At 38.4% G+C, this 24,282-nt stretch overlaps 5 protein-coding genes and 1 long non-coding RNA gene across 9 annotated transcripts; 3 read left to right on the top strand and 3 right to left on the bottom strand.

Annotated features, from left to right (window-relative positions):
* Nucleotides 1–8,833, top strand: LOC116178762 (L-xylulose reductase-like). 4 transcript variants are annotated; one of them, XM_031498352.1, is made up of 6 exons: nucleotides 1–160; nucleotides 206–286; nucleotides 345–516; nucleotides 567–772; nucleotides 821–884; nucleotides 8,541–8,833. In XM_031498352.1, the coding sequence occupies exons 1-6, from the start codon at nucleotides 7–9 to the stop codon at nucleotides 8,653–8,655; spliced, it is 792 nt and encodes a 263-aa protein (XP_031354212.1). In that variant the 5' UTR covers nucleotides 1–6; the 3' UTR covers nucleotides 8,656–8,833. The 4 variants fall into 4 exon arrangements, with proteins under 4 accessions (XP_031354212.1, XP_031354211.1, XP_031354214.1 ...); XM_031498351.1 differs by having other exon boundaries at nucleotides 567–884; XM_031498354.1 differs by lacking the exons at nucleotides 1–160; nucleotides 206–286; nucleotides 345–516; nucleotides 567–772; nucleotides 821–884 and adding exons at nucleotides 7,505–7,736; nucleotides 7,795–7,875; nucleotides 7,925–8,096; nucleotides 8,146–8,463.
* LOC116178761 (myosin-11-like) lies at nucleotides 3,770–5,428 on the top strand. Its single transcript, XM_031498350.1, has 2 exons — nucleotides 3,770–3,980; nucleotides 4,026–5,428. Exon 2 carries the CDS (start codon nucleotides 4,026–4,028, stop codon nucleotides 5,343–5,345), a length of 1,320 nt encoding a protein of 439 aa, XP_031354210.1. The 5' UTR covers nucleotides 3,770–3,980; the 3' UTR covers nucleotides 5,346–5,428.
* Nucleotides 8,834–13,055: 4,222 nt separating the features above from the next.
* On the bottom strand, nucleotides 13,056–14,603 carry LOC116179417 (cilia- and flagella-associated protein 45-like). The gene has a single exon (XM_031499209.1). It carries the CDS (start codon nucleotides 14,601–14,603, stop codon nucleotides 13,056–13,058), a length of 1,548 nt encoding a protein of 515 aa, XP_031355069.1.
* Nucleotides 14,604–21,277: 6,674 nt separating this feature from the next.
* Nucleotides 21,278–22,906, top strand: LOC116178883 (cilia- and flagella-associated protein 45-like). The gene has a single exon (XM_031498527.1). The coding sequence runs from the start codon at nucleotides 21,375–21,377 to the stop codon at nucleotides 22,863–22,865; it is 1,491 nt and encodes a 496-aa protein (XP_031354387.1). The 5' UTR covers nucleotides 21,278–21,374; the 3' UTR covers nucleotides 22,866–22,906.
* On the bottom strand, nucleotides 22,884–23,665 carry LOC116178884. Its single transcript, XM_031498528.1, has 3 exons — nucleotides 23,473–23,665; nucleotides 23,298–23,407; nucleotides 22,884–23,185 (listed from the first exon to the last, which is right to left on the bottom strand). The coding sequence occupies exons 1-3, from the start codon at nucleotides 23,619–23,621 to the stop codon at nucleotides 22,980–22,982; spliced, it is 465 nt and encodes a 154-aa protein (XP_031354388.1). The 5' UTR covers nucleotides 23,622–23,665; the 3' UTR covers nucleotides 22,884–22,979.
* A 213-nt stretch (nucleotides 23,666–23,878) lies between these two features.
* On the bottom strand, nucleotides 23,879–24,257 carry LOC116177619. Its single transcript, XR_004146715.1, has 3 exons — nucleotides 24,133–24,257; nucleotides 23,997–24,077; nucleotides 23,879–23,939 (listed from the first exon to the last, which is right to left on the bottom strand). It is a non-coding gene; the product is annotated as an uncharacterized LOC116177619 (long non-coding RNA).
* Between the last annotated feature and the right edge of the window lie 25 nt (nucleotides 24,258–24,282).

Genomic DNA, 24,282 nt, shown 5'->3' with positions numbered 1-24,282 from the left:
TCATAGATGATTGCATCAAGATCATTTGATATTGCTTTATGCAATTGCACTAGAATTAGGTCACATTACTGTCAGTTTAACAGAGATACGTGCAAAGTGAACAACGAAATGGAAATTCAGTTCAATGGAAAAACTGCTTTGGTGTCAGGAGCAGGAAAAGGTAGGCACGTGGTTCTATGAAAATAATCGCAAACTGCTTTCTCAGGTATAGGAAACGGCATTGCAAAAAGATTGGCGATGTGCGGCGCTCAGGTAATCGCGCTGGATGTTTGCAAAGAGAGTTTAGGTAAGAATACAGTAGTTGCACAGGTATAGTAGGTAAATGACGCGCTCTGTGCCCTAAGAGCTTTTAAAGGGAGAAGTCCCATCGATACGGATAATTGCGGTTGATTTGTCTAAATGGTCCGAAACGAAGCAGGCGTTGGAGCGTATTGGCAATATCGATCTCCTGGTAAATAATGCAGGTATTGCTATGTGGGAGTCCTTGGCTGATATATCGGAGGACCATATCGATCAGTAATGCCGTCCTCAATTTGTCAATGTTTAAATAACACTACCCATTGCAGACTATTTGCTATCAATTTTAAAGGTGTTGTAAACTTAACGCAAATTGTGATCGAAAACCTTTTGAAGCGTAAAGTTGGCGGCTCGATAGTTAATATTTCCTCCATAGCTGCTGTGTGCGGTTCGGAGCGGCGCGGAATTTACTCTGCGACCAAGGCGGCTGTTGATGCATTCATGAAGGTGGTAGCAGTTGAAATGGGTCCTAAGGGTATAAGAGTAAATTCTGTTCAACCGACTTTAGTTATGACCGACTTAGGGCGTAGAGCCGTACCCAATCCGCAATCCAGAAAGTCATTGGAAGCAGGAATTCTCTTACGTAGGTAGGTATATTTGGGACTGGCAGAAGCAGACCAATAACCACTTTTACCCAAAATCGTCACGAAACCTTTATTTTCATGCCTGCTTTATGTCAGGAAAATGTTAGTTTCCATGACGCAGACAGACCAGACTACTTTTCCTGCCGCCTGTCATATTACCGGCCGCACCTGTCACTTTACCGGCCGCACCTATCACTTTTCCTGTCGCGCCTGTCACATTGCCAAATGTCTATAATGACCTCCTGTCATCATTGACAGATTGGCATAAATCAAAAGTTCCGTGTGAAAATTGAAATTTGATATTAAAATACGATTTTGGGTAAAATGTAATATAAAATGTGTCATTTTCCTGACTTTTATGTAAATAATTATTACCCAAAATCGTCATGAAACCTTCATTTTCATGCCTACTTTATATCAGGGAAATGTTAGTTTCCATGATGAAGACAGACCAGTCTACTTTTCCCACCGCACTTGTCACTTTTCCTGCCGCACCTGTCACATTGCTAAATGTCTATAATGACTCCTGTCATCAATGACAGATTGGCATTAATCAAAAGTTCTATATGAAAAATTGAAATTTTATGTTAAAATGCGATTTCGGGTAAAATTTAACCCAAATCTCGTCAATCAAATGACATGACTTGATTTCACGCAGAATTTCTGAGCGATTCTGAAAATTAAAACCTAACGACATCTCAATTGTACAACATACAATAAATGAACATTGCCGATTTCATAACAGTTAACCGAAGGATGTGGATAGGTGACAAAAATAGGTATGCATATGATGGATATTTTACATTCTTAAGACTTCGTTTCTGTGGATTTTTTATTCCAATTTTTTTAATCCTCCTATGGGCTTTTCGGTTGCTAGAATTCTTCCAAATTTTTCCATTCCTCAACTTCTTATCAGGTTTATAAGATTCTTTGATTTTTCGAATTCTTCCGATTTTTCGAATACGTCACATTCTTTAAATGGACCTTTTTTTGTATTATGCCTAGTGTATTGCCTTATAATTTCGATATGTCAGTTTGATTCTGCCGTCTGTCCTGTACCTTCGTTCCACACGTGTCCTCGATCATGAGAACTTTTTTCAAACCTGTTTTCATGGTCGTGACGCATACGGGCGCATAGGCTTGTACAAGGGTTAAGGTCTAGAATATTTCATGACAGTATATAGCAATATGGGTTGAAACGTGTGATTTCAAAATTTCAAACGACAAGTACATACCTACCATTTGGAATACAAAGACACCGCTAAAGATACATTCGCCTTTAAAATACAATGCTGTCATTTTACAACAGCAACTTTTAAACAATGTTAGTCTGTATATGGAAGAAATACTTATGCACCAACAAATTTAAGCGGAGCTTAGCTTAAGTGTAGCTTAAAATCCATGGCAACCATTGTCTCAATAATCGTTGCCATGGATGTTAAGCTACGCTTAAGCTAAGCTCTACTTAACTTTGTCGGTGCAAACGGCCATTAGTGTCTTGAATTAGCTTTGCTGATTTTGCATTTTGGCAATGATTTTGGTCAGTTCACGCAGATTCATGGTAAATATGTATAGCGTCTGAGTTCAGTCAGGGTGGTTGAATTTGTTTTAATTTTCTGAAAAAATTCAATTTTCGTGTACCTACCTTAATCTCTTAGTTCGTACTACAATTCTTCGCTTTGTTGTCAATTGAATTTGTCATTTAATTGTATTGCTATTTTGATTTTTTTGAGATTGGCCTTTAGTCTAAGTTTACCGTATCCAGGACCTTAGATACCTTCTGAACTGCAGAAGTTCTGGCCAATTAACAATGTATTGTCAGTGGCGGATTTACATGTAGGAACACTAGGCACGTGCCTAGGGGCGGCAGTTTTAGAGGGCGGCATTTTTTCGCACTATATTTATTTTAGGTAATATTTTAAGTTTTAGTCCCCTAACAAGTTACAACAGGACATTTTTTATTAAAATTATGGAATAAATTGGAATTGGTAGATAGTTTAAACAAACTGTAACTGTAAGAACCTTAGGTACCTATACCTTTTTATTTCTTAATGCTTGTCTGAAAGGTCGGTGGTGCGAATCTATTCGGATTAACGAGGTTGTACTGTAATGTGATTTTTATTAGCATCTTAAAATTTATTGCAATTTAAAGATTATTTTTGACGGGGCGCTTATCTTTCGGTGTGCCTAGAGGCGCAAAAAATTTAAATCCGCCACTGTGTATTGTACCTACTTTATGTAAGAGACTTCGGAATGTTATTTTTCACAAATGGGAAAGGAGTGCAGGAGTTGCTTTGAGATCTATTTGAGCTGACCTATTGGCCAATATGTCTTGTTGTACCATGAGCTGACCATTCTGAGGCTTGTCAAATGCATTAAAGTAACATTAGATTTAAATTATTCAAATTCAAGGGATATTGCCTCGGATTGATAATTTTTATACATTGTCGATGTAATGTAAGATGCGTGTTTACTGTTTAGCGTTTTCCACAGTTACCTCTCTTGCTCAAGAACCTCCCCATATAACGAAAACTGACATTTTTTGTACTAATGAAACAAATAACTATTGTTGATCGGATGTCATTTTATTAATATTATCCTAATTCCTAATAGGTGCTTTCTTTCGAAGTGTGATCTTATGATCATGATTGCTAAAATCGTAGACAAACTGAACATAAAAGTTTTGTAATTACCAATTCCTTGCTATAAATGCAAGGATATTTTTGCTCAAATGTTAGGTTAGTCAATATTTGTAACTGAAGAGGACCATAATCGTGCAAGATAACTTGCACATGTATTTAAATTATTTTCACAATCCAAACAAAAAATAGGTACGTAATTCGAATGCAAATGTGTACTCCGTAAACTTAACCATACTTTGATTTAAATTCGCGCGTTCTTTCGTAAAAAGTGATCCAACTAGATCGCGAAGTAGCCGAAAGGAATCGCTATTTGTCTTGGTAGATGCGCCACAAAACGAAAAAAAAACAAGCAGGAAACGTTTAGTTGTAGGGTCGGTTCGTTAGCCACAGTTGTAACTGAATCCTGAAGTTTAAAAAAGTAAAGTTTCTTATTCTTGTGCTAATTTAGTTTTAAAAGGTAGCAACCAAATAGACCTACCTTGGAATTAATTCATATCTTTAGATGGAATCTGCGGATGAATTGTGGCTCCAATTTATTAACCAATATTGGCCCGATTTCGAAAACGACAATGAAAAGTTACAGAATCCATCTTCGGAACATGTCATCGAATGTTATCAACGTGTTCGGCAAATTATTTGCACTCTCTTTACTCAAGCGACCGGAGAGGATGTAACTGTACCTGCAACATCAGTAGAAACCGATTCAATGTGTAACCTTTTAGGTTTTATTAACAGATTCCTGAAGAACCACTCGGGTGTTGATTGTTCGTTAACGCTGACCGATCTGTATGCACCTACCGCAAAACGAACTGAAACCAAAATGCGAATATTGATGAACATATTGATTGTTTTTTATAGTAATGTTAACGATATTAAGTCGGTTATACAAAGGCAAAGGGAGTTATCAACTAAAACTTCTGAGACCCAAAAAAGGGTTGTACAGCTGCAAACAAATTTAGCAGAGAATGCCGAAGCGCATGCAAAATTGTTGGACGAAGAAGAAAAATTGCAGAGAAAATTCAAGGATGTGGAGGCAAGGTATAAAAATCTACAGGGACAACAGGAGGATAACGATAGGCACTGCAAGCAATTGCAGCAGGAATTGAAGACAGTAGTCGACACTTATCAGAATAAGGAAACATTAGCGAAGAATTTAAAGGCAAACATTGCCATTTGTAACGAACAAATCACTAACGTAGAAACATACAAAAGCTTACAGGATTTGTTAGAAAACTTACGCGTGAAGCAGTCAACTCTCGAGGAAGAAGTGAGCGGTGCAGCGGAAAGAATAGATCACAAAAAGCCGGAAATAGATCAACTGACTGCAGTTCAAGAGAAAATCGAGATGTTAGAGGAAGGTTCCGCATTAATTAAATCTTTACAGGAGGATGTAACGCACTACGAAAACAAAATTAAGCTGCAGCAAGCAAAGTACGATAAGATCCGCAAGACAATTGAAACAAACCGGGCCTCTATCCTTCAGATTAACACGAAACTGAAAGAAAAAAATGTTGCCACTCGCACAAATTTGGAAGAACTTAATGTAGCTATCCAAGCATTACATTGTAAAATAGATAAGATTAATTCTGAAATTAGTAAAGAAAAGGATAAACAGAAAAAATTATGTGAATTCAAAGAGCAAATCGAGCGGAAAGTTGCAGAGGGGGAAAGAGATTTACTTGAAAAACATAGAAATTTAAATATGCTAAAGGAACGAACACTTTGTATGTATGAGAACATCATGGCTGCTGAAAATCCACTTGCTACAGAGTTTATTGATGCTCTTAAAGAATTAAAATCGGTCGTTGAAGGAAGTAAATAATAATAAATATTGTAATTGTTATGTTTCATTGTTTTATTAAACATGCATGCCATTTTTCACCACAAATAAACAATTTAGAAGTAGCTCAATAGGTGTTTGTAACCCATTTTCAACTAAATTCGATTATTGCTACTATCATGCACTAAGTATAGAAAGTCTTATTCTCATATGTCTATGTAGAAAGTGTACCTTCTTGAATGTTTAATCCTTATAAAACCTCAAATCAAAAAGCTGCCACGGCCATATTTACCCTATGTGAACAATGATTCGGTTCGGTTCTTTGCAATAAACTTTGTTTGCTTTTCAACTTCAATAAGTGTGTTACTTGCGTTCCACCTCTCCGATGGTAAGCTTGGGTACGCGACTTGGTCCGTCACAATGTAGGGAATCCAGCCATTGTTGAGTGAGAGCTTTGTGTGACTACACTGGTGTTCCGAGTTTATTTCTTTTATTATATACAAAAGATGTCCTATTCGCCAAAAAAATTAGACGATCCATATTGTTACCTAATCGCAAATTTCAATGGGAACACGTAGGAAAGCTACGCACCAATGTAAAATTAAAGTTTATTAAGTAGCGATAGTTTAAGCCACTGCATATCCGTCGATGGGGTCAAAATGTTCTTATCTCTGAATCGAAGTATCAGAAGAGGTTCACTCGAAGCGGAAGTAGAAGAGTTGGACGGTGAAATTAAAACTTCTTCTAATATGAATATTTTAAAAAGGAGGTGTTGGACGATACTCTCAAAGGGAAAATAAAATACAAAAAAGACATTCTATCGGCGGAGTCCACACTTCAATATCTCGAAGAAAAGTGTCGGAAAAGGGTACTCTGTAAGAGAAAATGGAAGGTGTGAACAAAAGGAAAGTTCAAATTTGATACCTCCAAAACGGGGTGAAGGCGAAAGGTCTCATAGAGCGGGTGTCAAAACTTTAATCCGAATATCTAGAAAACGTAGTGTCGGAGAAGGGTACTCTAAAAGGGAAATCAATGGTCCAAGTCACAGTGTCGGTGGGTGTCCATATACTTTTAATATGAGTACATCAATGATGTAGTGTCGAAAGGGGGTACTCTCAAAGGCAAAATTGAATCGTTTATTATTTTTGCTATGGTCTATTATTTGTAATTCCCGTCTTGAATCGTATCATCGTGTCATTCTTCTATTTGAAGTGTTGGCGACACTATGCTTCCAGTTCGTCGAATCCTTTTAATTTTTTTCCGTGGGTTCCTCTGATACTTGGTATGCATCAGATCATTCAGGTTCCCTGAATTCTTGTATTTTAAAATTGTGTAGATTCTTCATTATTGTTCCGATTCTTACAATATTCTTCGTATTCTTGCGTGGCATGAATCTAGCAATGTTTAATTTTTTCTTGGGGGCCTTGTGCACCGCCCTTCTGGGATGATCTATAACGTGCTATTCACGATTCAGATTAACAGTGAAACCTCTGGTGGCAGCACATATTACTATTGGTGGTTGGTATCTTGGATTATGGAAGAAAGGGGACTTGTAATATCCTATCAAAAGCAATACTGAGCAATTACACAACAACTAATAGGAAATATATACGTCATTTTTCATAGTTCTGAGTTATCATTAATTATCTTTCATGGGCATTTAAACTACCAACTGGGCGTCGATTCCCGAAGATGTGCTTTGTTCACATCGACTGACCTTGATGTGAACGTGAATGTCACTGCATTCTCGAACCTACCACATCGAGCGAAAAGTTGATCGAACGCAACGACTGGTTTAGACCACTCGTTGCGTGAAAGTCATGCGCAGTTGCAGCTACAGGACGGATCTTGCAGCTGTTTTGCTATAGAGGTTATTCAGTGCCCTAACCTATACATTCACATATTTTCTGTGAAATAAAACATGGAATTGTTAGAGGATTTTCTGGTTATTAATAACAGTATCCGTAATGCAAAAACAAAACAAAATACAAAACTGACAAATGACAGTTCAATTCTTGTCTGTGATTGGTTAACGCATAAAGTTCGTCCACGATTCGGGAATGCAGCTAAACTTGAACTTATCCCTATCGTATACGATCATGACGTCATGGCAGCCGGTCATATCACATGCACATCACGGTCCACGGATCATATCGACTAACTTCGGGAATCGATGCCCTGGTCTTTTTATCACAAATTATCAAACCAACTGGACACTTGAATTCTGAAATATTGTACCACCCTATACAATACCACAGAATGCTATGTTTGTTTGTGAAGTGAACGTTTGAAGTTTGAACTTAACCTCAAAAGTTTCATTCAAAATATTTTTTTTTTTTCTTTCTATTTTGTTGCTAATTTAACGTGATTGCTTAATAGCTGAAAAGTAAACGATGGAAATATCGTTCACAGGAAAAAGGGCGCTAGTTTCAGGTGCAAGTAAAGGTAAAGTGTTGCAAGAGCCCTGGCACAATAAAATTGTGTGCTTTAGGAATCGGTCGAGCCATTGCAATTCAACTTTCAAAATGCGGAGCCGAAGTAATTGCACTCGGCAGAAATAAAGACGATTTAGGTTAGTTACATTTGTTTTTAAATAATTTCGTTTGCGTTACATCTTGTAGATTCTCTGGCTAGGGAAGGGAAATCGATTAAAGTAATTTCGGTAGATTTAGCCGATTGGGAGTTGACACGAAAGACTTTAGGGAATATCGGTGATGTAGATTTGCTAGTGAATAATGCCGGGTTTAACATTTTAGAGCCGATGATTAATGTTACCGAAAGTCACATCGATCAGTAAGTGACCGAAGGGAATAACACTCGCTATTCTCAATGTAATTTTTAGATTGTTCGCAGTTAACTATAAGAGTGTCGTAAATTTAACTCAGATCGTTACAGAAAGTCTGCTGAGGCGGAAAGTGGGCGGTTCGGTTGTCGTAGTCTCATCGCAAGCGTCGTTTAGGGGGATCCAAGATCACGCGATTTATTGCAGTACTAAAGCCGCTCTCGATGCGTTCGTTAAAGTATGCGCTTTGGAACTTGGCCCGCATAATATTCGCGTAAATTGCGTTAATCCTACCGTTGTGTTAACAGAGTTAGGTCAGAAGGCTTGGTCGGATCCTGCCAAAGCAGTTCCAATGAAAGCAAAAATTCCATTAAACAGGTACAATTTTACCTACTCTCACGAATGCAGTTTAATTGGCTATGCGTTTGTGCTTTACTAATAGTATCTTATTTTAGGTTTGCAGAAGTAAGTGATGTAGTCGATGCTGTTTTGTTTTTATTGAGCGACAAAGCCAGTATGATTACGGGAACATGCCTACCTGTTGATGGAGGAACCCTAGCAGCTTTATAACTTTTTCTTATTTGGGTCAACTATGAAATTAAAGAATCAATTGATATTGGGTAGGCACTGATTGTTGCCTTTACTATACTATAAACTACCACGGGTTATCTCTGGTATTTTTTAATTGTAAGATTTATTGGGTAGGTATTCAACAACAAAGTAAAAAATAAACAAGATTTCTAATTATTATTATTTAAACTCTGAGGAATTAGCATTACTTTTAATATCGGTATCGTGCCTTTGGGGCCTATTGTACCCTCTAGCTTTAGCGGGGAATGTGTCTTTGAAATGTCAAAATCTTGAAGGGTCATTTTCAGGCATTCCAGATGCACTGCAGCGCCAAGACAGATTTGTCCCCCACCACTTTTATTGCTTTCTGGCCGTTACTATTGCGATTGGTTCTCTTGTTATCAAGATTTATCTTCAATAGAATCTGGGCACAGATGTTAATAGAAAAAATTTTCTCCAAGCTGAGACTTTGCAAAACGTTGAAGGTGTGAATCTGAATAGTTTAATACTGAGTGTTGTAAGCGTAATCTACTCGTCGGATGTTAGTGTGTTTAACGCGGGCGTCGGTAAAAAGATACAATAAAAATAAGTGGTCACATATAGATACAAAGCTAAATTTTTTTAAATGTCTTCAGGATGATAAGGGGAACTGAAATCCACACTTTCTGATCGAAGCCATTAGTATGCTTTTTCATTGAAAACTTGAAGTGTCAATTATATGAACTAAAAAGTATATCATTTTAGTATAGCCACGAGTACAGAGATGTCGCTTTAAACAAACTGAAACCTACAGATTTCTTTTGCAATTGATCGACTGCCCGCTTATCGGTGGACCTTTTGACTTTGGGCATATAGATATAATATATGACTTAGTGGAAATGTTGAGTCAATGTGTGTGGTTAATACAGAAGAATTTTCTTGAACGAAAACAGAGACATCTATTAATGACAAGCAGAAGTAACGCGAGCAATATTAATTTTTATATATTATGCCCGCGATGAAAATACACACCAACACTTGCAGACTACGCTTACTAAATTCAGTACTCACTTAACATATTACCAAGTTTCTGAGAAAATCAAGTTAAAAAATGTTCATGAGCTCTCAGAACTACATTGACATTCGGCCCTGGTCGTCCCTTTAAGACTATTGCGAGTCATTAACGAAACGATACAAGGTAAGTAAAGCCTAGACGGGTTTTTTCAAATATTTTTTTATAAAATAATTAAGTGCTCAATTCATTGCTGTGGAGCTTGAGAGGTTCCATCCTGTATATAATTTACGACGATGCACACATTTTTGAGTGCTAGCAACTCCGCGATTTTTAAGAAGAAGAAAAGCTGTGGCGCCGTTTCGAGAGCACGAACGCTTCTTACGTTACGGCCATCTTGGTTTGAGCTGTCGTCGAGGGAGCATCGTGCAGTGTTGTTTGTTGCTTTTTTGTGTTATTGAATGCAGGTAGTAATCTTTGTATTTCTTTATAATTTGTTTGTGTTTTGTATACAACATTTTATGTTTTTTTAAAAACAATTTTTCATCTTTATTTTTGACATTGACTCGATTTAACCTCAATGCTGCATCACGTTAGGTAACTTTTATTGTTTGAAATCGCTGTTTGCTCGATTTATGGTTATGTTTTGATTACATGGTCTTAAGATTTCAAAATTAAAACTACCAGTACCGTTGGCGTAAATAGAGTCGTATTTAGAGGCAGGTATTAGTTAGGGATGCCACATACCTAATCCCTTCGCATATACGCAGCAGTTTCATTTGCATAACGGATTAAGACTCGGACTCTAACGTCACAGGTGGTGAGTTCGAATCCCACAACTTGCCAGTCTTCAGTGGTACAGAACATCTCCTGACTGCCATGCTTCGGAAGACGATTAAAGCTGGTGGTCCCGGCAATAATATCACGACTGTCGTTAGATCACACAGACGGCTGTTGATGCGACCTGAAAGCGTCTGTACTACCTATTAGCACATATTACCCTATACTAGGTAATCTGTGCTATTAGGGAGTACTACGCTGCTACCTATCATAAGTTTAGGAAAATTACTTTAGCTTAAATAATTTTTATCCTTCTTTGACGTTAGGTGTTAAATTACTCATTTATTAAGGGAAGGTTGACGAACAGGGTATTAATAGGTAGGAACAAGTTTTAGTGTATTATAGTTTTCGATGCATAGTTTCCATATGTGTGAGGACCTTTCATTTGAGATTAATATACAGAGTGTTTAGATAATTTCGTTTAGAGTATCTGGGAGATGCGGTGTACGTAGCGTAGGTAGAGTGCTATGTCATTTTACACATGTATTTTATATTTTAACAACTCCCAGGAAGGTGGCTTTGTTAAATTTCGCAGTCGTATTTTTCCACAATCTTATTTTGCACAAATTCCAAATGTGATACTTTTTCATGACTCATTCTGACTATTTGAAATTTTTTTTCTGAAATTTTTTATGTAATGGATCTCGAAACTTCTAACTCTTTATTACAATTAGACAGGTCATGTTCTAGCTAAAGGCAGACACCTGAACACAAATCCTGAACATATACCCCTATATATTATTACCATCAGACAGGTTACGTCCTGGCCAAAATGGGAGGCGCTTGATATTTGTACCGTGAGCCCTTGGTGTGAATTTCGGTCTCCATTACATAACAATGGCACAATATTTTAAATATCTGTCTAAAGTCACGATTATGAGGGAGATACCATTTCCCGATCTTGTCGTACGGGTTAAATAGTATATTAAGATACAAGTGTATAATCAAGTCTTTAAAGCACGCGCAACGAGTTTAAGGGCACGACGCAAAGCGGAGTGCCTTTAACGTTGCAAGTGCTTTAAAGACCAATTATACACGTGTATCTTATAGTATTTTTTATTATACCTGCAGTATAATTTAAAAATAGGAAATACAATGAAGTCATATTGACGTTATACTCGAATACATGCCTAATTAAGTGGGCTGGGTGTTCGTAACTTCACGATTTCCATGGAAATGTCACTTGACGTTTTCTTATAAAAATCATCGTCTTTGTGAATTAAACGATTTCCGTTGAAAAAGATAATACACCGTCCATTAAATCGATTGTTGTAAAATCTAAACAAACGTTGGTAGGTGTAAAATCCAACTCCAGTAAAGCCTATTATAAAGAATATGAAAAGTTGTTTCCATGGATGAATAGGAAGTTACTTACGAATACAGTCTTAAATGCATCCATAATGCTGGCATATATGAAGGAAATGTCAAAGGTATTTAAATCTTCTATATTTTGGTGCATTCATTCAACACTTTAAAGCAATGCTGCGATTAAAAAGTGGAACAGATTTGGAAGTATACCCTAAATTACGCGGGTTTGTGAAAGCTTCAACCAAAGGATAGGTACAAAAGCCAAAGAAATGTTCTGCATTTACAGAAAGCGACCTAAGAGGATTTTTTATTTCATCCAGATGACAGTTTCAAAAGTCATACTTGAAGTATCGTTACTTAGCAACTTTAAAGCACGTGTGTTTTAAAGGCCCTTTTTCCCACGCATTTGAGTGTTTAAAACGGAGATTGTGATTCAGGTATAATAAAAAACTATTTATTATAATGTAAAACTGTAAAATGCAAATTGAAAAAGAGGTGAAAAAGTAAGTGAGGGTTTTCAATAGCTCTTTTTCCGCCCTTGTAATTAATAAAGTCCCTAGAGCTACTTTCATGTGGTTAAGAGAGGGCGTCTCGGAATTTGAATTTAAATTTTATTGTTTTTCTTATTACCTAACGTTTTTAATTAAAGTTCACTCTTCCCATTTCTGGCGTTTTATTTATGAATTGGCCGATCCTTAGAGTGACAAACACACATCCTCGAGCAACTGGTTTCACAACACAACGTGGGTCCTATCACTAGACAAGCGTTATTTGACGATTATGTGCCATGGTTTTCAGTTAGTTTTGGCGGAAGTTTTGATTTTTGTTCTCAGAATACGGCACCTGACGAATTCAAATTTTGATTCCTGTTACTGAGACGCGGAATGTATGTAAATTTGTTACTTGAAGTTAAACGAAGATTCACCAACGTAATACCATAGATACCTACCATTGCGCTGAATTTTTTCATTTCTCCGATGAATCTCATTAACTGTAAATAAATTGATGGTTCTTCGAACCGAATTAAAATTTGTTCTTCCTGTGTCGTCCTCTTGGATACTTACCTATGACACATTTCTGTTAAACTAGATTTCTATCTAAAGTGAAACACATAGCTAGTTTGATGGACCAACGACAGAGTCAAGAATACGCAATGGTGGTCTGCATGCACATGTTTTGCAAACCTGTAGGAACAGATAATAACAATATAAGGTATATTTTTCACAGTTTATACAATAAATAAAAAATAAACAATATCATCTTATCCTAATTTGAGCTGGCGCTCAATGTCTCTAACAACTCCTTCTGGAACGTTATTGTCTCTCATCCGCTTAATTTTCTTTTCAATTACACCGCGTATATTTAACTCGCGCACTTCCTTTTCGAGCAGCAAAGCCTTGCCCTCCTTAAACTTCTCCTTCAGCTGTTCAATTCGTTCGCACTCCTTTTCGTTCACCTGCTTAAGCAAATCCTTGCGATGGTGCATCGCGGCCTCTTTAATGCGTCGCCGTTTCTCCAAATCCTTTTCGTACAATTCCTTTTGCACCCTAACGATTTTTGAGAACTCCTCTCGATCTTTTTGGATTTCTAAAGCTTGAGTTCTGCGAATATCTTCGACCTGGCGCTCCCTGCCGATCCTCAAATTCTCCAATTGCTCTTTCCGCTTGGCGGCAGCTTTTCTTTCTTTTTCCCTCCATTCGCGTTCGACTTCCTCCTGCGTGCGCAGCGCGTTCAGTTCATCTTTGGCGGACTGCTCGTCCATCGCCTTTTGCTGTGCCGCTTGCAATCGTGACAATTCGCGATTCTTCTCCGCTTGAATTTCGGCTAACTCGGCGTCACGCGCCGCTTCGCGCTCCGCTTTTTTACGCATGAACTCCTGCACTCGTAAGGTGGCTATGCGTTCTTCTTCTTTTTGTAAAATTCGGAACTGAGCGATATTCTCGTTGGCCAAACGAAGTTCTTCCCTCACCTTGGCCTGTTCTAATTTCTTTCTTCGCAAGTTCTCGGCGTCTTCGCGTTGCATTGCGATCATTGCCTTGTTAATTTTGCGACTCTCTTCCTCCTTGTTTTCTACTTCAATCATTCTCTGAACCTCGTTCCCACGAATCTGCTGCGAGAGACCGTCGACGTGCCTTTTGTTAATGACGTGCCTCAGTGCCTTTCGTTCTTCCTCGGCTTTTAAAGCTTTTTGTCGTTCTTGTTCCATCATGCCGTCCAATCGGCGCTCTTCTTCAGTGAGTTCTTTATGCAGTAACTCCTTCTCGACAATTTGTGCTTTTCGAATTGCCAAACATTTGGCCGCCAAAATGATTCCGTTCGCGTTCTTAACTTCGTCCTCCTGCTCTTGGCGTAGTTCAAAAGCGCGCTGAAGCACGTACAAGTTTTTATCTGCGGCATCCGCTTCGTTCGTAAACAATTTGGAGCCAGGTTTCGCGCGCTGTTCCAATTGCGCCTTCCTCAACTGTTCCACCCGCTTCTCGCTTTCGATTCTTCTCGCTTCATTTTTTCTCTGAGCCTCTTCGATTAGTTGCAGTTTGTCTTCCTTGGTCCACACACGTGATTGAGCCTTTAATCTATTGAATTCGGAAATGGGCCAGATTACGGGGGGTTCCAGGGGATCTGGGCAAGGTACGATCAATTCGCGTAGCCCGGTTCCGTTCACTACTTTCGTAACTTCTTTGCCTTCCGACGCCCGCGAAGGCTTATGGTGTATGTATTTTCCGCCAATCTTGTGATTACACTCTGACGTGGTATGCGCTCCATTATCGAATCGCACCTTTCTAGATTTTGTGGGCAATTCGGAAGGCATTTGTGAATTTCTTGCTGAAAAAAATCACACAAGTTGACAAATATGTCAGAATATTTAATGAGGTTTCCTGGAAACATGATCAAGTAACTTTGAGATACATATATGTACAGGGTGCCCATTATGTATGGAATATAGTATACAAAATTGTACTATATGATTGTTGTTTAACATTTTATTTCCCATAATAAGATAGCATTCCATTGCTTTTACTTCAGAAAACAAATAATAATAGCAATGCACACTTTCGTTAGGCTCATTTGATAATCACATTTTGAACATTCATTGCGATGAAAACCATTTTACTGCTGATTTCGTTTTGTCAAGGTTTAATAAGAAACGTACACGTTCAATTGTTTTATTTTGATGTAGGATATTTGGATTAACGTTATTGATCTAATTATACTAATTTTTTTTGAATAATTTTTTTGAATAAGAGTATTAACATGTTATATCATCGAACATTACCGGTATAGGAAATTTTATACGTGTACCGCTTCATAAGGAAACAGAACAGAACTAATATTCGAGAAAATAAAGCGAGTTAAGATCAGGGCGAGGGTTCAAGCGGATAAAAGTCGAAATGTTACAGTGTTGCCGGTTCTAAAAATCATCACCACGGAGCATAAAAGGGGTACTCTCCGCTATATTTACCCATGCAGAAAAAACGCAGCCGAAGCCGGTTTCTCCGGAGGGCTGTTTCGGTTTTTCAAATCGGCGAATAAACTATGAAAAATTTTGTGGCAGAGCGGCATTCGTAACCAAACCTTCGAGTCACAACTACGTAATGGAAACGCAAAAATTTATAGATCGCCAGATCTGCCAAGCTATCAAGGATGTGTACGCCATTTCTGATCGATTGCGTAAAATTTCATTGTAAATATAAGGTTCGAACCGAAAGTCGAGGTTTACGAAAAGATTTGACAGCTGCGCAGTCGTACGTGATATTATATTGCAAAAGTTGAAGGATTTCAAGCGAAAAATGTACAGTAAATTCGACGGTATTTAGTGCTGGGTGCATTGTAAATGTGTTACCAGTCGACATTACAAGTTAACCAAATGGTGTATGTAAGAAAAAAAGGCCGGTATCTTAAGCTTAATTTCTTGAAGTACCTAATTCGGAAGAGTTTATCAAATTGTGTAACAAATGTGTGGAATATTGCGAATTGTTACCGTATTAATACGCGAGTGAACATTTTCGTTTCGGTGCATTATCAGATTAAAGTGCTCACATTTAAATAAATTGTTACCACGAAAGGGTTGGGGTCCAAGGTGCAACATGTTTCACTGCGCTAGATTTATAGTGGCAAATTACGTTAAAAAACCAGTTTATTAACTTAAGTTGTGCACCTAATTTGTTTACACGAGGTGCTATTGACATTATAAATAAAACGGCAACCAGTAAGTAGGTTAAAGACAGTTAATTCGCGCTTTTGTGGGCTGTCAGAACCTTGAGTTATAAGAGTTATTCTGAACATTACATAGTGCGGAATTAAATATTGGTCATTTTTCTCATAAGTAAACTAAATTGGAACTAATAAATTGTGAGGAGACTAATAAATTGTGAGGAATGACGAGAACCTCATACACCGACGCACAGTACATGATAATGGAATGGCCACCGGAAAATAAAAAGGTGATCACGTGATCAAGGACAACATTTGTGAAAAAATCAAAAAGTAACGGACGTAAGTCGGAAAAATCTGTACAAACAAACAAACAATAGAAGACGCTACAAATAAAACCAAAGATCCCACACAGAATGTGGAAATCACGGTGAGAAGTAGTAAAAGAAAAATAAATAAAGGATGAAATATAGAATGAATATATTATTATGGATTGCGATGAACAAGGTTTTTAATTACCACAGAGCTAACTTTAAAATGTTTTTTGTATTACGTACCTATAACATAAAAGAGACATTTCCACCACGTAAGATCGTACACTTTTATGAATGTTTGTTCCAATGTTTGTGTTTAAGACCAGTTTATTTTTTATTACTAGTGAGATTAATCCCTTTTCTGTTATTGTTACACAAGGGCCGGAACAAGTGAAAACAATAGTCCTTTGTAGCAAAAAGCGACACCAGCACGTTTAATTGATTTGTCCTCGACTAAATCCGGTAATTCGGTAAATCTGGTAACTTCCGCCATTTTTGGGCAAAAATCATGCGTTCTCTCTCTAACACATGAGCCCAATGGATTGCGGTACTTTCTATATACATATAGTGACTTTATTAAAAACCATAAATGGCAGATATCGACATATGGGTATCAAAATAACTGAAATTTCACGTAGAATACAAAAATGCAATAAAAAATGTTGCTATTTAAAATAAAGAAGTTACAAGCTACTTCCGGTATTTCCGGATGTGCGACTATTTTGAAAATATTTTACATCGATTCGGTCTTCAGAGTATCTCCTAAGTAAAAGTTTCAAAAACATACCTATTACACTTTCCCGGAAACTAAAGCTCCCAAAAAAACACCCTGTAGAGATGTGGAGAACATTACCAGTAATGGGAATGGCAAACGAACAATTTAAATACGAAAGCACAAAAGACGATAAATTAAAACTGAATATAAAGCGATAAATAACAATAGAAGAAAGAGGCAATCGGTACTTGCAGAGGAAATACAGAGAAAATTATAGATCAGCCACCTCTACACTGAAAGAGTGATGGGGTACCGGCAGAGACAACGTATAAGTAACTACTACATAGTTGTTTGTTATAGGTAGCTATACGGTACCGTTACAGAAAATGTGAGAAGCAAGAGCACAAAGTAAAATGAAAATCGACAGGCTAATGCAGCTGTTACTAAAAATTTTCGAGAGGAGCGAAGCAAAGATTTTGGCAAGAAATAAAAATTTTTTACATTAATAATAGTTTTGCTTAGAAATACCAAAAATGTTTATACTTACCTTAATTTAACAATAATAATTAAACACAGTTTAAATGTAAAGAAAATATGGTTTAAGGTATCACAATTATATTCATGACAACCCGATTCCCCCTTCTACAAATGTTTGGTAACTTAGTTACAGTTGCTATGAGTAAAAATAAATGTAGATCGCCTCTAATTTAATGCACACGGAGGGTGTTTGATGACAGCAGATTTGATTACTATTTGGCAATCTTGTAGAAGGGTTATTCAATGAGCTTCTAACAGCTGAAAAGATCATACGTTGTCTGCGACCAAGTAGCATCGAGTTATACAGATCGATTGGAGGATTTTATGGCCAGCACTTGGAAAAAAGTCTGTAATTGGGATTCATGGCCGCCACTAAATAGAAAACTGAACAACTTTGGAAATAAGGCGAGTCCAAACCAAATTAAAGGTTTCAAGAAAATTTCAAGAAATTGTAATTGTGAACATGTCGCACTGCAAAAAATTTGGAAGATACAGCAAAATAACAATACAAATCATTAGGTTTGTAGCATCCGACAGCCCTTCCGCATAGGGAAAATGACGTCGATGCTAAGATTTCAGCTTCGTTAGGCAATTAACAATCGATTTTATCGAGGGCCGTACAGCACCGATAAGCAATGTGCTATCTTGAATTCTTGACATCGCCGTTTGGGCTTAAATTAACTTATAGCTTAACGAATATTGGAGTTGAGATGTACTCAATTAAATAAGCATAATTAACGATTTACCTTTAAAACTTTAAAACCCGCCTGATTGAGCTGCGCCTTATCTCAAAAGAAGCGCTCTTAAAAAAATTGAATATTGACACCGGTCCCATATTTTTCCGATGGTCCAGTTTGTCTCTACTCGAAATGGACGTTTAGATAAATGGAAAACGCGCTATGAAACAAAATCTTTTGCCTTTTGCATTTTTACTGTTCGTAGATAAGTATTAAATATTGAGCTTTTCCGTAAATTTATTTTACATTCATACTGTTTCAATTTTACTACCGCTTCGTATTCATTGTATTTACAGGGATATATCTTTTTAAGGCTCATATCATGTATACCTGGTAAACTGATATGATATGATAAACCTGGGTATATCACATAATATATATCACATAATATATATGATTTGTGATTTAGACCCCTATTCTTGAACCGCCTATGGTTTTCAGCTGTTTACATTCGGATATTATTGCGCATTGCGCATGTACGGTGTTCTACTGTAATGATCATAGGCGCTTTCTTTCGGCTACTTCGCAATCATGATTTCAAGATCGCGATTCCGCACTGATTCGTAGGATCACGTTTTACGAAAGAACACGCGAATTTAAATCAAAGTATGGTTAAGTTTACATAGTACACTTTTGCATACGAATTACATATTTTTTGTTTGGATTATGAAAATAATTTAAATACAAGTGGAAGTAGTTGCACGATTATGCTCCTCTTCAGTTACAAATATTGACTAACCTAACATTTGAGCAAATATATCCTTGCATTTATAGGTTAGGAATTCGTGATCATAAAACTTTTATGTTCAGTTTGTTCACGACTTCGAAAGAACGTGATTTGACAATCCAAACGCGTTTGGATCATCGAAAGAAAGCGCCTCTTAAGCCTCCTACTATCTTGGCGGGCTAACGCCAATATCAAGTCACACCGAAATATTTGACCATATTCTGTAGTAGCGGGACGCCAAACTAACATGGCTGCCTATTTATATTCTCGCTTAAGTTTCCCGCGAGAATTTGTCACTCGGTGGCCACTCCGAGTGCACTAAGATCTTGATCGTCATGTAGGACACCTACGTTGTGTAGTTAACTTGGTTCTAAGCAGGAGCTGAAGGCGTTTTATGATTATGGGTAAGGAACACCAAAAGTAATAGCTGATTGAAATTATATTGAAACTAATATCAATTTGGATGGGGCCAAAGCCTGTTAAAGCCAAATGGCACGATCCCCTAGGACTCGCGAGAGAAGATCGTACCCTAGAAACTCTCCGTCGCAGTAAAAACGTACATGTCAAAGCCTACAGATATCACCTAATGTACTACAGCAGTTTTGGGGCCCTCCTGAAAGTAAAACTATTTAGCACAACCAGGGGTAAATACTAGGTACACGCTATGATTAACCAAAATGGAATCGAGCCATTCCACAGGTATTACAACACATACATCAGTCAAAACTAAGAGATATTAAATTTGCCTCGCCGGACGGTAGGATTACCCACGCCCAGTGGGGTGCCTGTAGACGTGTGCTAGAGTTGTTTGGTTTCGGAATGAGTGAACATGTTAGTGTTTGGTTCACCAAGGCCCGTATAAACTAGAATAACTCGATTCCCAATAAACAAAATAACAAAAAGACAAGAAAAAGACGCTGAACACATTCTCTACGTCGTATTTATTCATTTATTAACTTCCCCAAGCGACGCTGTCACTTGATCCCTTCACACCTCGAGAAACGGCCATTGCCTGCATTTCACGCATTTCTAGGAAAACTAAGAGTGCAGGTGTTGAAAATGGCAAACACATGTCGTCTTCCGAGAAATTCCATTCATCTCATCCGATCTCATCTTCGCTCTCTTTCTTTTTTCTATAATCCCACCAGATTTCGGTTGGCAGCTTTTTGTAACTAACATGATGTATAGGGTGCTTCGTATTACCAATCATATTCACAGGATGTTGCTAAGGTTGGGACATCTCACTTCTTACGGTGCAAAATGATTACAGATTCTCCTTACTGAAAGTAAATGGGAGGTTATATCTATGTATATGATCTAAGGTAGTCTCATACACAACCATCTATATTTACAAGCCGTTCTGAGAATTATGGCAACACTGCAGGTAGGGCCGATTTCCGAATTCAACTTAACAGATTTCAGGTGTAGGTATTCTGAATGTAAGAATCCTATTTACCTGTTTTAATTGCGACGATTTGCGCTACTTCGTATTGAATCAACAGAAATTATTAGTCAGGGAAGTTGCTAAACGAAATAAATCGATTTGTTGTCATAACCTCTAAACCAGGTTACTCATTACTGGACACAAGCATTTGTATTTATTCAAGTATATACACAAGCTCACTACGTGGTCGCCCGGTATCGCCGGACAAAAACCCAAGTAGTAGGTATTCTCGCACGGACATGTCAAGTCGATTTTCTGTAGGAACCTTCTGACTTATTCCCAGGAGTTCACGGTTCAGGAATTTGAAGTCTACGGGGCCCCCTCTTTAAAAGCTTCGTACCTACACCCACTGGAGTAGCGACCAGTTTACAGTCTGCCATTCCGAATCGCACCCGGAAGTCGGTTATAAAACCTCGCTGATGCACAGCGACTTTAACGCCCTTTTGCTGAAATTAAGTGCCCAAGCGTGTGCTTCATCCTCGACCTCTTTCGACAGAAGTTCACCAATTTAGAAGATCTCATGGAAAACACATTATGATGCAGTTACCAATTTACAGCGTTCCGAATTTTAAAGTCAAATAAAAATGTTATTACCTATCCATTTTTCTAAACGAATAAAATATATTATGTACAACTGTAAGCTGCCTAAGTATCTTTCTTCGGTATTAAAACCACCAAGCCGAAACACAGAAGAGAAAATGCAATTTTTCAAGAGCAACAAGATTAAAACTTTTATCGGCCCTCCGATTGACTTTCGGACAACGTTGCCAAACTTCTCAGCATGGCTTGTAAATTTTATAGGTATAGACGGCTGTGTCTCACATATCTCTTTTTTTTGGAACATCAGGCCACGTCAAAGTTCTGTCAGTAGGTATGTCAGTTTAATCACTACTTTTTTTTGTAATACTTGTGTTTCATTTTGTGTTGTATTTTTTTACATTTTTTACTGTTGGAATGCATTCGATTAAAAAAAATGGTAAAGCGGACGTCAACGACCATAGATGTAATCACATCAAGTTACAAGATAAATCCGTAATCCAGGTATTTGGCAAAAATCAAATAAGGAAACTAATTATACCTAGTCGCGAACCCATTAAGACACCCGGGATATGGCCAAGCACGGAATTCAAAAGGTTACAGAAAGCAGCCTATGTACTTACTCAGAAGGACAAACTTGCCATGATAGAGGAAGCGCAGCAAAGGAAACTTCAGATACAAACCGATTGCGAAAGGCGTAAAGAATCGTTAAAAAAATCGCAGCTAGAGCAAAGAGCGAAACCGGATTCGAAATTGGCTAAGGAAGAAGGAGCGGCTGCAGAAAAAAACCAGTACGTCCTGCAACGTGCGTATGAATTACGGCAAGAACAGGAGGACGAGGTGAAGAACGCGTCCAGTATGATTCTAGCCGCTAAGTGTTTGGCCGTCAGGCAACAGCAACTTGTCGAAAAAGATTTGATGAAGAGAGAGCTGGACGAAGAGGAACGTCGCCTTGATAGTATGATGGAGCAGGAACGCCAAAAGAAGCTGAAAGAGGAGGAAGAACGGAAACGATACCGCAGGGAACTGGGTCAACGGAACGCGCAAGCTATCTCCCAGCAAATCTCCGAAAACCAGGTGCAGAAATTACTGGAGGAGGAACGCAAAGAAGAAGAATGTCGGAACATAAATAAGGCCATGATCAGGATGCAGCAAGACGACGCAGAGAAGATACGGCAGACGCATTTGGCGCAAAAGAAAATACGAGAGGACCTGGCCGAATCGAACGCCAAGATCGAGCACTTCAAAATAGTTCAAAAAGAAGAGGAACGCATCGCGAATTTGCGTATAGAGGAGTTCACGCGCAAGAAAGCCGAAGCTCAGGCCGCCCGCGATGCGGAGCTGGCCGAAATTAAGGCGGCCAAAGAGCGCGAAATTGCTCGTCTGCGAGACGCCCAACTGAAGGCGCAACAGGCCCAGGCCGCGGACGATGAAGTTCAAGCTCTTCGCCGGCAGGAGGAGTACGAACGTCAATGGAGGGAGAAACAAAAGGCAGAGGCTCGGAGAAAGAAAGAGATGGATGACGCGCTTAAGAAGGCTCGTGCAATCCAAATGGAAGACCTCCGAAAGCTTCAAGCGATAGAGATTCAAAAAGAGGAAGAGGAGTTTCACAAAGTTGCGCGCGTGCAGCAGGAATTGTTCGAAAAGGACTTGCAACAGAAGAGGGAGAAGAAAGAGGCTGCGATTCGTCATCGCAAAGAACTTCTGATGCAAATTAACGAAAAGGAAAAAGAGAAGATACTGCAAATTAAGCAAAAGTTCCAAGAGGGAGATACCTTGAGAATGGAACAGGAGGTTCGAAATATCAACATACAAAACGTTATTAAACGGAAAGTTCAAAAGATGAGGGAAAATAATGTACCGGAAAATTTCGTTTCCGATATTGAGCGTCAATTGAAAGTCAAGTAGGACCGTTTATCTAGATTTATTAGTATTTGTCAATATTTGCACTGCAGGTAGATTTGCCCAACTGCATTATGTGACGATGATGTTCCTTTTTAGATGTTTGTTAGTAAATTTGTGTTATAGAAATTTTCTCAGTGAAAGCATTGCAGGATTAAATCTCGTAATAGTAAGGGATGAGTTCATAGTGTATTCGTCCGCGCGTAAATCGACACTTGCAACCTTGAACAGCATACATAATACAGCCATAAGGTACTGTCTTGGAGCTTTTCCTACCAGTCCGACGAACAGCTTATATTGTGAGTCGGGAGTACCGCCCTTGGACACTAGAAGAAAACAACTAATTGCAAGCTATATGACTAAAATTTCATCATTGCCATTACATCCTAATAGGGTGATACTCAACATAGACATGCAGTTGTACAGACTGAAACCTACCATTACCCGCCCTGCCTGTATCAGATTCCAGGAACATCTCGAGCAACGCCGAATAGTCCCTCCAGCGCCGCTCCATGAAATGATGCTGGACACTGTCCCGTGGAAGGTACCTGAAATAAAAATAAGAAAAGATCTAATGCGCTACAAAAAAGAGATTACAAAACAACCCACTTACCTGCAGGCATACGAGAACCTCCTTAACGAATATCCCTCATACCAACCTGTGTACACGGATGGGTCCAAGAACGCGTATGGGGTGGGAAGTGCTATAGTCACCGAGGGCGTAGCATACGAGTGGAGCTTGAATACAAACTCTTCGCCCATCTTTGCAGAGCAGTATGCCCTATGGCAGGCTGTGCTATACTGTTCAATGATGAAAAACAACCGATTTTTAGTTGTTACGGACTGTATGAATATCCTAAATGGGCTAAAGAAAATCTACAACACAGATCCGATGAACATCATGCTACAGTCTGCTATATACATCGTATTTCGGAGCAAGGTAAATCACTCGAATTTATTTGGGTCCCTAGCCACGTTGGTATCTTTGGCAACGAACAAGCAGACCAGGCCGCCCGTAGAGCGATATCGAACCAGCAGACAGATGTAAATTTCATGGTGGCAAGTGACATCAGAAGGCACCTAAAAGAGCAATATGTTGCAGAATGGCAAGAAAAATGGGCACAGGTAAATACTCACCTGTCGCAGATAAAACCTATTCCAACGACACTATACACGCTACAAGATGCTTCGAGAGAGGACAACGTGAAAATGCACCGTCTGAGGATAGGACACACTAAGGTCACACACGAACATCTGCTAAAGAATACTGTACCAAGACAATGTAATCACTGCAATACGGCCATCACGGTTACTCATATTATAAGCCATTGCCCACTATACAATAACGAGCGATTGATAAACGGTATACTGCCCAACTACATCGACAATTTTATAAACCCTGAAAATGCAATGAAGATGGTGA

The sequence above is a fragment of the Photinus pyralis genome, unplaced genomic scaffold (genome assembly GCF_008802855.1).
Source record: "Photinus pyralis isolate 1611_PpyrPB1 unplaced genomic scaffold, Ppyr1.3 Ppyr1.4_LG8, whole genome shotgun sequence".
Lineage (NCBI taxonomy): Eukaryota > Metazoa > Arthropoda > Insecta > Coleoptera > Lampyridae > Photinus > Photinus pyralis.
Note: the sequence above shows the minus strand (reverse complement) of the source record. Positions and strands in the feature narration are given on the sequence as shown.